This window comes from Triticum aestivum, chromosome 2A (genome assembly GCF_018294505.1).
Source record: "Triticum aestivum cultivar Chinese Spring chromosome 2A, IWGSC CS RefSeq v2.1, whole genome shotgun sequence".
Lineage (NCBI taxonomy): Eukaryota > Viridiplantae > Streptophyta > Magnoliopsida > Poales > Poaceae > Triticum > Triticum aestivum.
The window spans coordinates 121,094,087-121,108,124 of record NC_057797.1 but is presented as its reverse complement, the minus strand read 5'-3'; the positions used below and the strand labels follow the sequence as shown (position 1 = coordinate 121,108,124).

Sequence of the window (14,038 nt, the reverse complement as noted above, 5' to 3'; positions counted from 1 at the left end):
CCTATCCGGTGTCTATATAAACCGGAGGGTTGTAGTCCGTAGGCAATCAACTCCATATACAACAATCATACCATAGGCTAGCTTCTAGGGTTTGGCCTCCTTGATCTCGTGGTAGATCTACTCTTGTACTAGCCTTATCATCAATATTAATCAAGCAGGACATAGGGTTTTACCTCCATCAAGAGGGCCCGAACCTGGGTCAAACATCGTGTTCCCTGCCTCCTGTTACCATCCGGCCTAGACGCACAGTTCGGGACCTCCTACCCAAGATCTACCGGTTTTGACACCGACACTGAGCCTTGTGCTTAGAAAGCCAATCCATTCCGAGAATAAGATCAATATCCGAGTTACCAAGAACCACTGGAGAGGACAGAAACTTATAGTCGCCCAACATGATAGTAACATCCGGGACCATAGAGCTTGCGTTCATGAATTTACCCGGAGAAACAACTGATAACTATCTAGGCAAATCTTGGAAAGGCAACTCATGCTTAGATGCAAATGGTCTTGAAATGAAACAATGTGATGCACCAGTATCAAAAAGGACTTTTGCAGGAATATTGTTAACATGAAGGTTACCCATTATCACATCTGACGAGTCCTCTGCCTGAGCTGCGTTCATCAAGTTGACCTTTGAAGACTTGGGATTATGCTTGACCACTGCGGTACTAGCAGATCTCACGGGAGGAGGAGGAAGACACCTCTGATTGAAGCATTTGTTGGCATAGTGACCCTTCTGCTGACACTTGTTGTGCGTGACCTCCGAGAGCGGACGGTGATACGGAGCACTTGATCTTGGAGCATGAGACGAAGTCTTGTTCTGAAAGCCTGGGTTGGGTGGGTGGGAAGATCCATTGCCACCTTTGCTCTTCTGCTGATAAGGCCGACGGAATAGAGGAGGAGGATGCGATCAATACTTTTGCTGCTTAGTTGCCACTTGAGTTGAGGAAGAAGGAGTTGCATCACTAACTCGTTTCTTGGAAGCATCGCACTTGAGCTGAGCAGTCTCTTGTTTCAGTGCCATGTTGTAAAACTCATCGTACTTCTGCGGCTCAAAAAGCACAAGAGCTAGTTGGAGATCTTCTCTAAGGCCACCTCTGAACTGATAAATCATGCTCTTCTCATCAGGGACGTCTTGCTTAGCGAAATGAGCGATCTTCTAGAACATGATGTTATACTGGTAAACAGACAAGCTGCCTTGCTTCAGATTGCGGAAATCCTCACGCTTGCTCTCAACAACACTCTGAGGAATGTGGTGAGCTTTGAAGTCTTGACGGAATTCATCCCAGGTAATCACACAACCTCCTCTGGAATCTTTGTATTGTTGATACCATTCTGCAGCTTGGTCTTTGAGTTGGAACGAGGCAAACTTGACAAAGTCCTCAGGCCTGACATTGCTGCACTCAAAATGCTTGTAGATATCCACGAGACAATCATCGGCATCTGTTGCCTCGACACAGTTACTGAAGGTCTTTGGCTGGTTTGCAAGGAACTAATTGAGTGTAGCAAACTGGTTCTGATTGTTGCCATGGCCTTGATTTCCTTGGTTGCGCTCTTGCAAGAGTTGCATGATCAGCTGCGTGTTTGCATTGGGAGCATCCATCACAGCTTGCCATGCCTCCGGAGGAGGAGGTGGTTGTGGCGGTTCAGGATTCTGACGTGTTGGAGGAGCCATCCTGAAGAGGGTGACATCCATTAGCATCATGACAGACATATATTCAAGCTGAATCAAATGGATCGAAATTGCAACATATAGTCTTAACATCTGAACAAAATGAACGAATGCATTCCAATTGAAATGGTCACACTTCCATAAATTGAGAAGCCACTTAGATAGAGGTAGAAGAATAAGATAACAAGGTACGGACAAGAACAAATACTTGGTGAGGATTACCCAATCACAAACCAAATATCTGCGGAAGAAATACTAGAGCTACAAGAATTCCCACCTATGAAACTCCTGAAATTTTCCCGGTTATGCAATCAGGTGTTGGGGATACAGGGGAAGCATAATATCTCACCCAAAGCTAGCAAATCCTACATCCAGTTGTATCCATCCTTCAACACATAACCAAGAAACCTTCGGAAATCATTTACCTCAACCTTCGAAAAGCATCTGTTATACGAGTTATGGTGATACTCCCTAACTCCCGCCCCAGTACTGGGTGGCGTCGAGGTTTTTTCACTAACAACTGCATAAAAGAGATTTTCGATGTCGGCGAAACTCAGGTATTCCAGAATTGCAACGATAAAATTGTGACAACAACACCTCGGAGATCAACTCCCCGGGACACTGCCACAACCCCTAAATGTCAGGAGGCACCAAGAACAATGTTCTCGTCACAAATCCATTGAAACAATTCCAAGATACCCGCGTGATCCTAAAAAAATTTAGTGAAATTTGAGAAGAGAAGAGTCAAAACTCTACGTCAGGATGCCTCACCAGAGCGATGAAGGGACTAAGGAGTAAAAAGAATCCTACTCTCTGATATATATAATCCTAAATGACTCAAAACAATTTTCTAGACTCAACAACGCCAGTGATTCGATCAAGCAGGGGGCTCCTAAGTCGGGGAAGGCTCTGATTACCAACTTGTAACGCCCATGATGCGGCTATATCTCCCACGTGTTGAAGCACGACTTAGAGGCATAACCGCATTGTAAGCAATGTCGCAAGTGAGGTAATCTTCACACAACCCATGTAATGCATAAGGAAAAGAGATACATAGTTGGCTTACACTCGCCACGTCACACAATAGCATAAATATCATTACATTCATCCAGATACAATCAAGGTCCGACTACGGAACCAAAATAAAGAACAACCCCAAATGCGACAAAGTCCACGGTCGCCCCAACTGGGCACCACTACTGATCGTCTGGAAAGGAAACATAGTATCGTCCTGGGTCCTCATCGAACTCCCACTTGAGCTCAGTCGAATCTCCTAGAGCGGTAACATTGGTCCCTGCATCTGGTTTTGGAAGTAATCTGTGAGTCACGGGGACTCAGCAATCTCACACCCTCGCGATCAAGACTATTTAAGCTTATAGGAAGGGTAAAAGGTATGAGGTGGAGCTGCATCAAGCACTAGCATATATGGTGGCTAACATACTCAAAAGAGAGCGAGAAGAGAAGGCAAAGGCACGCTCGATAAACTATGATAAAGAAGTTATCCTAGATCAACCTACGTTCAAGCATAACATGAGACCGTGTTCTCTTCCCGGACTCCGCCGAAAAGAGACCATCATGGCCACACACTATGTTGATTCATTTTAATTAAGTTAAGCTTTAGGTTATCTACAACCGGACATTAACAAATTCCCATCTGCCCATAACCGCGGGCACAGCTTTCAAAAGATCAAATCCCTGCAGGGGTGTCCCAACTTAGCCCATCACAAGCTCTCACGGTCAACGAAGGATATTCCTTCTCCCAAGACAATCTGATCAGACTCGAAATCCTGGTTACAAGACATCTCGACAATAGTAAAACTAAACCAGCAAAGCCGCCCAAATGTGCCGACAAATCCCGATAGGAGCTACACATATCTCATTCTCAGGGCACACTCGGATGAGCCAGACGTCGGGTAGGCCAGCCCAGAGTTGCCCCTGGTGGCACCGGACATCGCCCAGTTTGGACCAACACTCAGAGGAGCACTGGCCCGGGGGGGTTTAAAATAAAGATGACCCTCGGGCTCCAGAAACCCAAGGGAAAAAGAGGCTAGGTGGAAAAAGGTAAAACCAAGGTTGGGCGTTGCTGGAGGAGTTTTATTCAAGGCGAACTGTCAAGGGGTTCCCATTATAACCCAACCGTGTAAGGAACACAAAATCAAGGAACATAACACCGGTATGACGGAAACTAGGGCGGCAAGAGTGGAACAAAACACCAGGCATAAGGCCGGGCCTTCCACCCTTTACCAAGTGTATAGATGCATTAAAAAATAGACAAGATATAATAATGATATCCTAAAAATAAACATGTTCCAACAAGGAACAAACTCCAATCTTCACCTGCAACTAGCAACGCTATAAGAGGGGCTGAGCAAAGCGGTAACATAGCCAAACAACGGTTTGCTAGGACAAGGTGGGTTAGAGGTTTGACATGGCAATATGGGAGGCATGATAAGCAAGTGGTAGGTATCGTAGCATAGGCATAGCAAAAGAGCGAGCATCTAGCAAGCAAAGATAGAAGTGATTTCAAGGGTATGGTCATCTTGCCTGCAAAGTTCTCCGAGTTGACGTTAGCTTGATCCTTGTAAGCGTACTCAACTGGTTCCTCGATCACGTACTCGTCCCCTGGCTCTACCCAAAGCAAGAACACAAGCAAAAGGGAGACACAATCAACCACGTGCAAAGCACAAGCAACATGATGCAAAAATATGGCATGATATGCGGGATGTGATATGCGATGCATATGCATGTTTCGGAAAGGAAAGATTGAACCTGGCCTTAACTTGGAAAACCAAGAGTGTCACTAGAAAGAGGAGTTGATTTTAGGTCGAAATCGATATAAAGATCACCGGAATCGGATGCGCGGTTTGCAAATGGCAAGCAAAACAATAATGACACAAAGCTGTGATTAACAGCACGAGGCCATCTAAATGCATCAAGAATAGCATGCTACAGCACTCTAACATAGCAACAAAATACATGGCAGGGATCCAATCAAGATGCTTGACAAAAGATGAACACTGAGATACGGCTAATTCACTCAATAGCAGGTTCAAACAAGCATGGCAAAAGTGCAAAAGATATCAGGTTACAGACTTTGTGAAAATAACAACAAGTCAGGAATTTAATATCAGGAAGCAATGTTTAGGGCAAGGTAACAACATGCTACAGGAACATATCATGGCAAAGCAAGGCATGGCATGAAGCTACTAAAAGCATACAACAAAAGTCCCTTACTGACCATAAGCCAAAAGGGATCAAAAAATACAATAGCAACCATGTGAACATAGCAATTATCGTTAACAGATTCAGACTTAGAAGAAAACTAGAACATGGCAAAACAGATATTAAGTAGGCATGTTTACGAACTCGATGCACTCACCACAAGGCATTGCATGACAAACTAAGCATACACCCAGCAAGTAGACATGGCATAGAAGCTAAACATGACAAGAAACATCCTTACTGATCATGCTCCATAATTGCAAGCAAAGACATGTATGGATAGAGCACAACAATATCTTTGAAACATCCTTACTAATCATGCTCAAAAGAGGCATGGATCACTCTGTAGCAACATGAATACATGGCATAAAAATATAATCAGTGCAAAGATTTAGAATATTTCCAAGTTCCTGAAATCAGCAACATTACGAGAGCTACTTTGCATGCTTATGCTAATCACCACAAAGATCACAAAAATACATGGCATACACCCCTGTAAAGATGGCATGGCATACTTCAAAACTCATGTAGGGCTCAAGTTCATAGGAGGCACACAACAATCATGGCAAAAATGACAAATGTCCAATTACTGATAAGAATCTGAAACTAATATAAACTAGCACTCTTGCAACAACATTTAGGGCATCAAGATGAGCTCAAATGAACATGGTGCAATGGAATGAAATGAAGTACTCATCGAGACGAACAATTTGATATGCTACACGCCCAAAACGAAGCCACGGGTGAAAAGTTATGATGTGATGAAAATATGCAAAAAAAATAATGTGAGAGAGGAAAAAAGTCAACCGTCTCAGATCGGATCTAGGGTTCGTGCACGGGATTCGAGGATCGCCGGAGAACACTGTAGACGGCCGGAGCTTCGCGGGGCGTCGCCGGGGAGGAAGAGTCCGGCCGGTCGGAGCGGGACCCGAGGGCGCGAGGGGCGCGGGGCACCTGTCGGTGTCGACGGCGAGCTGGCGCGGCGCCGGGCGGTGCGGGCGGCGCGGTGGCGCTGCGACCGGCGACGAAGTCGAGGCGGCGAGGCAGCAGCCGGCGATGGCGGCGGGGAGGCGGCGCGGTGAGGAGGCGCGGGCGGCGGGGCGCGGCCCGGTTGGCGGCGCGGGAGGGCCCGCCCTGGGCTTTGGCGGGCCGGCGGCGCGGGCGCGAGAAGCTGCCACGTGGCGCGCTGTGGGTGGCGGCGGCGAGGCGTGTCTGGCGCTGGCGGACGCGTCCGGCGCGCGGAGAGGAGCGGGGCTAGGGTTAGGGTAGGTAGGGATCCGGAATTTTTTGGGGAAAGGCCTTTTATAGGTAGGAGGAGTTAGGAGGCTCCAAATTGAGCACGGTTTTCGGCCACGCGATCGTGATCGAACGACCTAGATGATGGAGGAGGTTTAGGTGGATTTTGGGCCACTTTGGAGGGGTGTTGGGCTACAACACACACGAGGCCTTTTCGGTTCCTCGGTTAACCGTTGGAGTATCAAACGAAGTCCAAATGGCACGAAACTTGACAGGCGGTCTACCGGTAGTAAACCAAGGCCGCTTGGCAAGTCTCGGTCCAATCCGAGAACGTTTAACACCCGCACACGAAAAGAGGTAAAAAGGGACACCGGAGGACATAGGAGCGCCGGAATGCAAAACGGACAACGGGGAAAATGCTCGGATGCATGAGACGAACACATATGCAAATGCAATGCACATGATGACATAATATGAGATGCATGACAAAGACAAAAACACACGAAGACAAAAACCCGACAACGAGGAAATATCATAACTTAGTGCCGAAAATGGCAAGAGTTGGAATACAAATATGGCAAGTTACATACGGGGTGTTACAGAGGCGCTCCCTTCGCTTGGTCCGGCCGAAGCCCGAGCCGAGGCTGCTCCCGGTGAAGCCAGAGCATGTCGAGATGGCTGCCCCCGACGACGAGTCCGCTCTCAAGTGGGCGAAGGAGGACTACGTCTGTGAGCAGGTCCGCCGCCAGCGCCGGGCATACACGGAGCTCCAGGCCCGGCGCCACAGGCGCGAGGAGCGCGGCATCATCGTCCTCGGCAGCGACGAGGAGGCGGAGGCCGGGCCGTCCAGCGCGCCACCGCGCCTCGCCGACCCTGGCCAGGGCTGCAGCAGCGACGTCGCCGGCCCAAGCCAGTCGCGCGACGATGATGACGGCAGCGGCGACTACACCCATTTCTATAGGCTTCTCGGCATGTAGACGGCGGTGGCGGTGGCGGCGGCGGACGGTGGTGGCTAGGCGTAGTTTATGCGTAGTTCAGTCGTAGTTTGCATGTTTTCATGTTTTATGTACAAATTTGAATGAAGTTTCGCCGAGTTCGTGCAAATGTCGCCAAGTTTACATAATTTTTGTACATAATATCGCCGCATCCGGGGCGACCGTTGGGCCGACGACTGAGAGCTAGGTCACCCTCACATGTCAATCTAGCGCCGGCTCGTCCCCCAGGGGGCTCTTTACATAATTTTTGTACATAATATCGCCGCATCCGGGGCGACCGTTGGGCCGACGACTGAGAGCTAGGTCACCCTCACATGTCAATCTAGCGCCGGCTCGTCCCCCAGGGGGCTCTTTTTCGGCACCCTGAAGGGCCGAACGGCTGAAGATGCTCTAAGGCTTTAGAACTTACCAAGTAGTGCCTACGCCTTGATGCCATCCAAACTCTTGGTTGGCGGAGTGCTCGCTCGAAGAATGATGGATCAACAAGTGAAGCAACAACAACCCTAATAGAAGGCCATTGCCTCCCGCGACATGGTCATTTCTTGGATGAATTCGAACGAGATAATGCTAGAATTTTCTGCCATAAATCGGCGACGCCGACAATGCTACTTGATGTCATCAAGAAAGAGGCATCACTTTGGACTACTACCAGTGCGAAGCATTCGAGACAAATAATGCTGAGAGCATAAACCCTAGGTTTCAACTTTTCGCAAACCTTGTATAAACTGCTTAATTAGTGGGACCATCGTTTTTTGTACAAATTCTATGTTCTTCTGAATAAAAGGACAACGTTTCTGCCGATTGTTCAAAAAAGAAAAGGTGTGGTGCTTTCCAAAAATAGTCCCTCCGTACCATAATATATTTCGTTTTAGCAATTCAATTTGAACTGTTAAAACGACATATATACTAGTAGTATGGTACAGAGGGAGTATATAAGAAACAAAAATGTTTTTTTTTCCAAAAAATTCCTGCATCAGGGAACGAAACTAGTGCAGAGCTGCGGAGTTGGAATCTTGTGTGGGCATTGCTTCTTTGTTGTCGTCTCCGGTGTAACCGGGGGAACCATCTTCAGCGTCCATCTTCTTCTCTAGCTGAGCAATGGCGTTAGTGAGAGACCTCACGTCCAAAGCTTCGCCCAACGCACCATCGGAATCATGCTGAAACATACATAGAGTAGCATCAGTTTTACCAGTATTTTACAAATAAATTGAGCAAGCAATGTTAGAAAACTACAGTAGAAGAGAGGAGATGGGGCACCTTCTCCAGCCGTAGAAGACGCTCCTCCGGATCCAGACGACCGGCGCCGATCTTGCTGGGACTAAGGAGCAGGCGGAGGTGTGGCCGAAGGAACTCGGCGCAGTGCGACCCGAGGTTGCAGGCCGGGAAGGCGGACTCGCAGCCGAGCTGGAAGAAGGGGCAGTTGGCGAGCTTCATGGGGCAGACGGTGACGCAGTGCCGGTCCATCTGGCGGCGGGCGACGGCGAGGCCGCAGCGCTGCTCGCAGGGGAGGAGCTTGAAGGCGCACGCCTCGTCGTGCGCGTCGGCGCGGCAGGCGGAGACCTCGGCCCGGCAGCCCTGGGCCTGGTTCCGGCACCGCACGGGCCTGAATCCGCAGCGCGCGGCGACGTGGTCCGCGAGCTCCTCCGGCGTCCCCAGCTCCTCGCGGCAGCGGAACCGGCCGCCGCCGGCGTCCAGGCCGCGGAGGAGGTCCCGCGCGACGGCCTCCCGCCTCTCGACCGGCCAGAAGCGGCTCGCCTCCATCTCCTCGACGAGGTCCTCGATCCGGTCGTCGCGGCCGTCGTCGCCGCCGCCCAGGTACGGGAGCCAGCCGGCGATGGAGACGGCGACGCTCCTCTTGCTGCCCGCGAAGTCGTCCAGGAACGCGGCCAGCGCCTCGGCCGGGTCGTCGCGGTCGATCGGGTCCTCCTCCTCCTCCGCCTCGGGCGGGCTGCTGCTGCGGTGCGCGACGTAGCGGACCAGCTCCGCGCGCAGCTGGACGGCGAGCGCGGAGGAGGGGCTCCCGAGGGTGCTGTCGACGCACGCCGCGGCCAGGCCCGGGAGGAGCAGCTGCGCCAGCTTGTGCACCACCTGGATGTCGCAGTTGAGGCAGGGCAGGAGGGTGGTCCGACCAGCCGGGCCCTCCCCCTCGCCGCCGCCGCCGCCGCCTCCTGCTCCTCTTGTGATTCTTCTCCCCGGATCTGCTTCGACCACCGGGGCCTCCAATTCCATGGCGCGGCTTTCAGCTTCTCCCCGGATCCTTCCTCAAACTGCACGCCGATGACGCGTATGAGCTACTGCAAACAATGGTGGGCGTGGCACGAGGAATTCATTACCTGCCAGGGACGCAGTTGCAGGGCGGAGAGCCGGCCGGCCTAGATTAGTCGATCAGGTTGAAGCAAAATTCTGATCGGATTGGAGAGGTCGTCTAATTTCTTGTTGTGGAGCAAAACCAAGTCAACTCACGGGCTAGGACGGGAGAGAGGAGACAAGAAAAGTAGGAGGGGGGATTTTATTTCAGTGAAAGAAATCGATTATTTCCTTCATCAAAGTACATTACCCTCGTCAAGGACATGTACGATAATGTTGTGACAAGTATTCGAACAAGTGATGTCGACACTGATGACTTCCCGATTAATATAGGACTGCATCAGGGGTCAGCTTTGAGCCCTTATCTTTTTGCATTGGTGACGGATGAGGTCACAAAGGATATACAAGAAGATATCACATGGTGTATGCTCTTTGCGGATGATGTGGTGCTAGTTGACGATAGTCGGACGGGGTAAATAGGAAGTTAGAGTTATGGAGACAAACCTTGGAGTCGAAAGGGTTTAGGCTTAGTAGAACTAAAACCGAGTACATGATGTGCGGTTTTAGTACTACTAGGTGTGAGGAGGAGGTTAGCCTTGATGGCCAGGTGGTACCTCAGAAGGACACCTTTCGGTATTTGAGGTCAATGCTGCAGGAGGATGGGGGTATTGATGAAGATGTGAACCATCAAATCAAAGCCGGATGGATGAAGTGGTGCCAAGCTTCTGGCATTCTCTGTGACAAGAGAGTGCCACAAAAACTAAAAGGCAAGTTCTACAGGACGGCGGTTCGACCCGCAATGTTGTATGGCGCTGAGTGTTGGCCGACTAAAAGGCGACATGTTCAACAGTTAGGTGTGGCAGAGATGCGTATGTTGAGATGGATGTGTGGCCACACGAGGAAGGGTCGAGTCCGGAATGATGATATACGAGATAGAGTTGGGGTAGCACCAATTGAAGAGAAGTTTGTCCAACATCGTCTGAGATGGTTTGGGCATATTCAGCGCAGGGCTCCAGAAGCTCTGGTGCATAGTGGACGGCTAAAGCGTGCGGAGAATGTCAAGAGAGGGCGGGGTAGACCGAATTTGACATGGGAGGAGTCCGTTAAGAGAGACCTGAAGGATTGGAGTATCACCAAAGAGCTAGCTATGGATAAGGATGCGTGGAAGCTTGTTATCCATGTGCCAGAGCCATGAGTTGATTGCGAGATCTTATGGGTTTCACCTCTAGCCTACCCCAACTTGTTTGAGACTAAAGGCTTTGTTGTTGTTGTTGTTGTTGTTGTTGTTGTTGTTGTTGTTAAATCGATTATTTCCTTTGTTCCGCCGGTGGGAGGGCAAACAGTTTCCTATTCGGAAATGCTCTCCTGCGGCCGTCCGCCGAGTAACCAATGGCAATTACCTATTTTCTTTTCTCGTCTGGTCACCTTGTACAATGCAAGGTGCTCAATAAAACGTACATACATAATGGTTTCTTAATGGAAGAATAGCAGCCGTCGCATATATTTCTGGTCCCCTTGTTTCTGGCTACCACCTTGGCGCTGAGGACTTCAAATTTTAGGAGTTTTATATATCCATTCCTGGTATTTAATGGTGAACATAGTTTTATATGGGAATAAAGTTACTCTCGTCCTTTTCTGACGGTGCCATGAAGTTATAGAGGTTCATGTATCACATATCGATTACTTGGCGATGCTTTTATGTCATTGTATCAAGCTGCTTTCATTGGTTTGATTATGTGTGGAGTTGAAAATTTTCCTCAACATCATAGTGAAGGCCTTGTAATTCGGCAGCATAACTTTTCAAAGGTTTATCCCAGCCGGTCACTCAAGGCTCCCTGTTTCTTTGGATGGACGACTTATGGGGCTTTTAAAAGCCTTCATTGATAATTAATTTCGTGTGAGTGAAAGGGTGAAAGTATCACTGCTCCAATCTAAGTGCAGTCTAACTGCTCCAATCTAACTGCAGTCTCTTTACTATCGTGGTTGAGCAAGCAGATTGCATATATGGCATATATCAAAAAAGGCTTTCGCCCGTTTTATAAATAAAGTAACCACCGAGTATAAAGTCAATATGGTACCATCCAAACAACACATACACAGTAACCACCGAGTATAAAGTCAATATGGTACCATCCAAACAACACATACACAACGCCACCGCAGGCAAGGTCCAACACACAGGCACACAAACACTACACAAGGTTCAACTGTGGGCACAGTACAACAAGCCCAACACAGACACAAGACATGCACAACACATAAACGGCGGTGACGGCATATGCAAGGCGAAAGGAGATCCTATAGTACTACTCCGACAGAAGGGGAACTTGAATGACCAACACAACACAGCGTGTTTGCCATGTCGTCTCCACTTCTCCCTCATCACTTCAGTAGTGCTAGTGCAGCAAACCTCCACGCATTCCGTGCCGGGCACGACGCCACCACCCAACCTGCATATATACATTATTATTATCACAATTTGGTTTCTGCTTGCTAGCATGACTACGATCACAAATCATCACTGCAGTAAGGTTCCCTCATCGATTTTTTACTTTGGATGGCTACCATCTTTGGGTGAGAAATAGGCTGCATCCCTGTCGGTAGTTCCAGGGGGAAAAAACATCGATGCCACACACGTTGTTTTTGTCCATCAGCTTATATCTATTTTCGCAATGATATACAGGAAAACTACACTGGCAAATTGAGTGTTTCATGCGAACAATTTAAACAAAGAAAGTGAACTCTACAACATGATACTCCCTCCGTCCGGAAATAGTTGTCATCAAAATGAATAGAAGGGGATGTATCTAGATGTATATTAGTTCTAGATACATCCCTTTTTATCCATTACAAGTATTTTCAGACGGAGGGAGTATAAAGCAATCTAAAGTACTGAAGAAGCCTCAACTATGCGTAGCCGTTCGGCTAGCAACGAGAACATTGCACATTTTCGACCTCCATGATCCAATGCAACAGCAGCACTCCCGACCTACCTAATGGCAAGGTGTTCACGAATGGCAGCCGATATCGCCTTACAGCAGCAAATCCCCACTAACCCTTGTCTGCGGGCTTCTGTAGAACTCGCATTCATGTCAGCTTCCCAAAGTTCCACAACAAGTCCCACGCCCTCATTCAGGAAGTCCGCCGCCACCCTTTTGAGAAGACAAGTGCGCTGATGGTATGTTTGATCCTGAAAAAGTGCAAAGATTAGTTCGTCCAAAGGAATCTCAGTGACCGATTAGAACTTAGAAGGGAGTGTGGAATGCGATATAGAAACATAGATGATCAATTGTGTACCCTTGACAAAACAAAGTCAGATGAAATAATATTAGGAAGGAAATCCCACAAGTGCAATGCTCACACCAACAGCACCCAGAGGTTTGATTTTATGTGCAGGTTATCAAATGCAAGTCTGAAAAATGAAATCAGTTGACAGTCTTTTCATTTTGATCGTATGACAGGCACTCACAGGACAAAATATTGTCGCAACACTGTCATATATAACTACCTGGTTTTCTCATTTTGAAAAATTACCAGCATTTGAATGTCTAAAGGTCATGATAGGAGGCTGCACAGTGGATTTTTAAGTGAGATTAAAATGTCTTCGGATGGCATATGGTGCATGGCATGTTCAGCTTGCTGCCAGGAGAAACAATGTGTTCTAGGGGATGGCTACAGTACAGATATATTGCAAGAAGTTGTCGGCCCCACTTTTCCTTCTATACATTTTGCCACTTCTTCCCGTTTCCATCTTTAGGATGAATATATTATATCACAAAATACTCACTCCTTCCGGAATTACTGTCGCTCAAACAGATGTATCTAGCATTGAAACACATCTAGATACATCCATTTGAGCGCCAACTAATTCCGGACAGAGCAACTGTGCTATTTTCTAAGGAAATAGGAAGTAAAACAAATATATCAAAAAGGGGGCCAAATACAGTGCAACAGAACAAAACAGAAATCCATCCATACATTCACACAACTAAAATAGCTATTACACTCATAAAATTAAAAAAAAAGCCATAAGTATATCAACTTGTTACAGACCTGACTAGCAGAACCGGACATAGCAAATGGTTTCCGGCTGTCCGTTGGCATAACGAAGTTCTAGCATCTCTCCTCCTCGAGTTAGGATCTTCAAGTCTTTCTTGTTTCCACTAGAAATTTGCAAATAATAATAATACAAATGTCAGTAGGGAGCTCACTTTTTCATAAATCAAATGTTCATCAGCTAAGTGGACTACAATTCCAGCACCCTTATTTTCAGTAAAATTTCCCATCCCATGCATGCAAGGGTGATATCTGGAACCTTTTCGCTCATTGTCACTAAAAAACCTCTTTGCTAACCTCAATGACCGAATCTAGGATTTCCCTGACATCATTTTCATAAGCAGATCAGTAACGGCGGCTAGCTTCTCATGTATCGTCCTGTATGGCAAACAACAGAACAATAGAAAAGCTAGCAATATTGCTGAAAATCAATTTTTGAAAATCAGGACTAATTAGATAGCTCTTCAATTTGTAGACCTTTCGGCAAGCATTGACAACAGCAGACTGTACTTGCTGCGTTTGCATGCCCCCGGTCCGCCTCTTCCCTTTA

General features: G+C 48.0%; 1 protein-coding gene and 1 long non-coding RNA gene across 3 annotated transcripts; both read right to left on the bottom strand.

Annotated features, from left to right (window-relative positions):
* Positions 1–7,829: 7,829 nt before the first annotated feature.
* LOC123187916 (uncharacterized) lies at positions 7,830–9,711 on the bottom strand. Of its 2 annotated transcripts, XM_044599909.1 has the most exons (3): positions 9,459–9,711; positions 8,383–9,392; positions 7,830–8,282 (listed from the first exon to the last, which is right to left on the bottom strand). In XM_044599909.1, exons 2-3 carry the CDS (start codon positions 9,352–9,354, stop codon positions 8,112–8,114), a joined length of 1,143 nt encoding a protein of 380 aa, XP_044455844.1. In that variant the 5' UTR covers positions 9,355–9,392; positions 9,459–9,711; the 3' UTR covers positions 7,830–8,111. The 2 variants fall into 2 exon arrangements, with proteins under 2 accessions (XP_044455844.1, XP_044455843.1); XM_044599908.1 differs by having other exon boundaries at positions 8,383–9,582.
* A 1,726-nt stretch (positions 9,712–11,437) lies between these two features.
* Positions 11,438–13,967, bottom strand: LOC123187915 (uncharacterized). The gene is made up of 4 exons (XR_006494236.1): positions 13,786–13,967; positions 13,486–13,595; positions 12,426–12,622; positions 11,438–11,882 (listed from the first exon to the last, which is right to left on the bottom strand). It is a non-coding gene; the product is annotated as an uncharacterized lncRNA (long non-coding RNA).
* Positions 13,968–14,038: the final 71 nt, after the last annotated feature.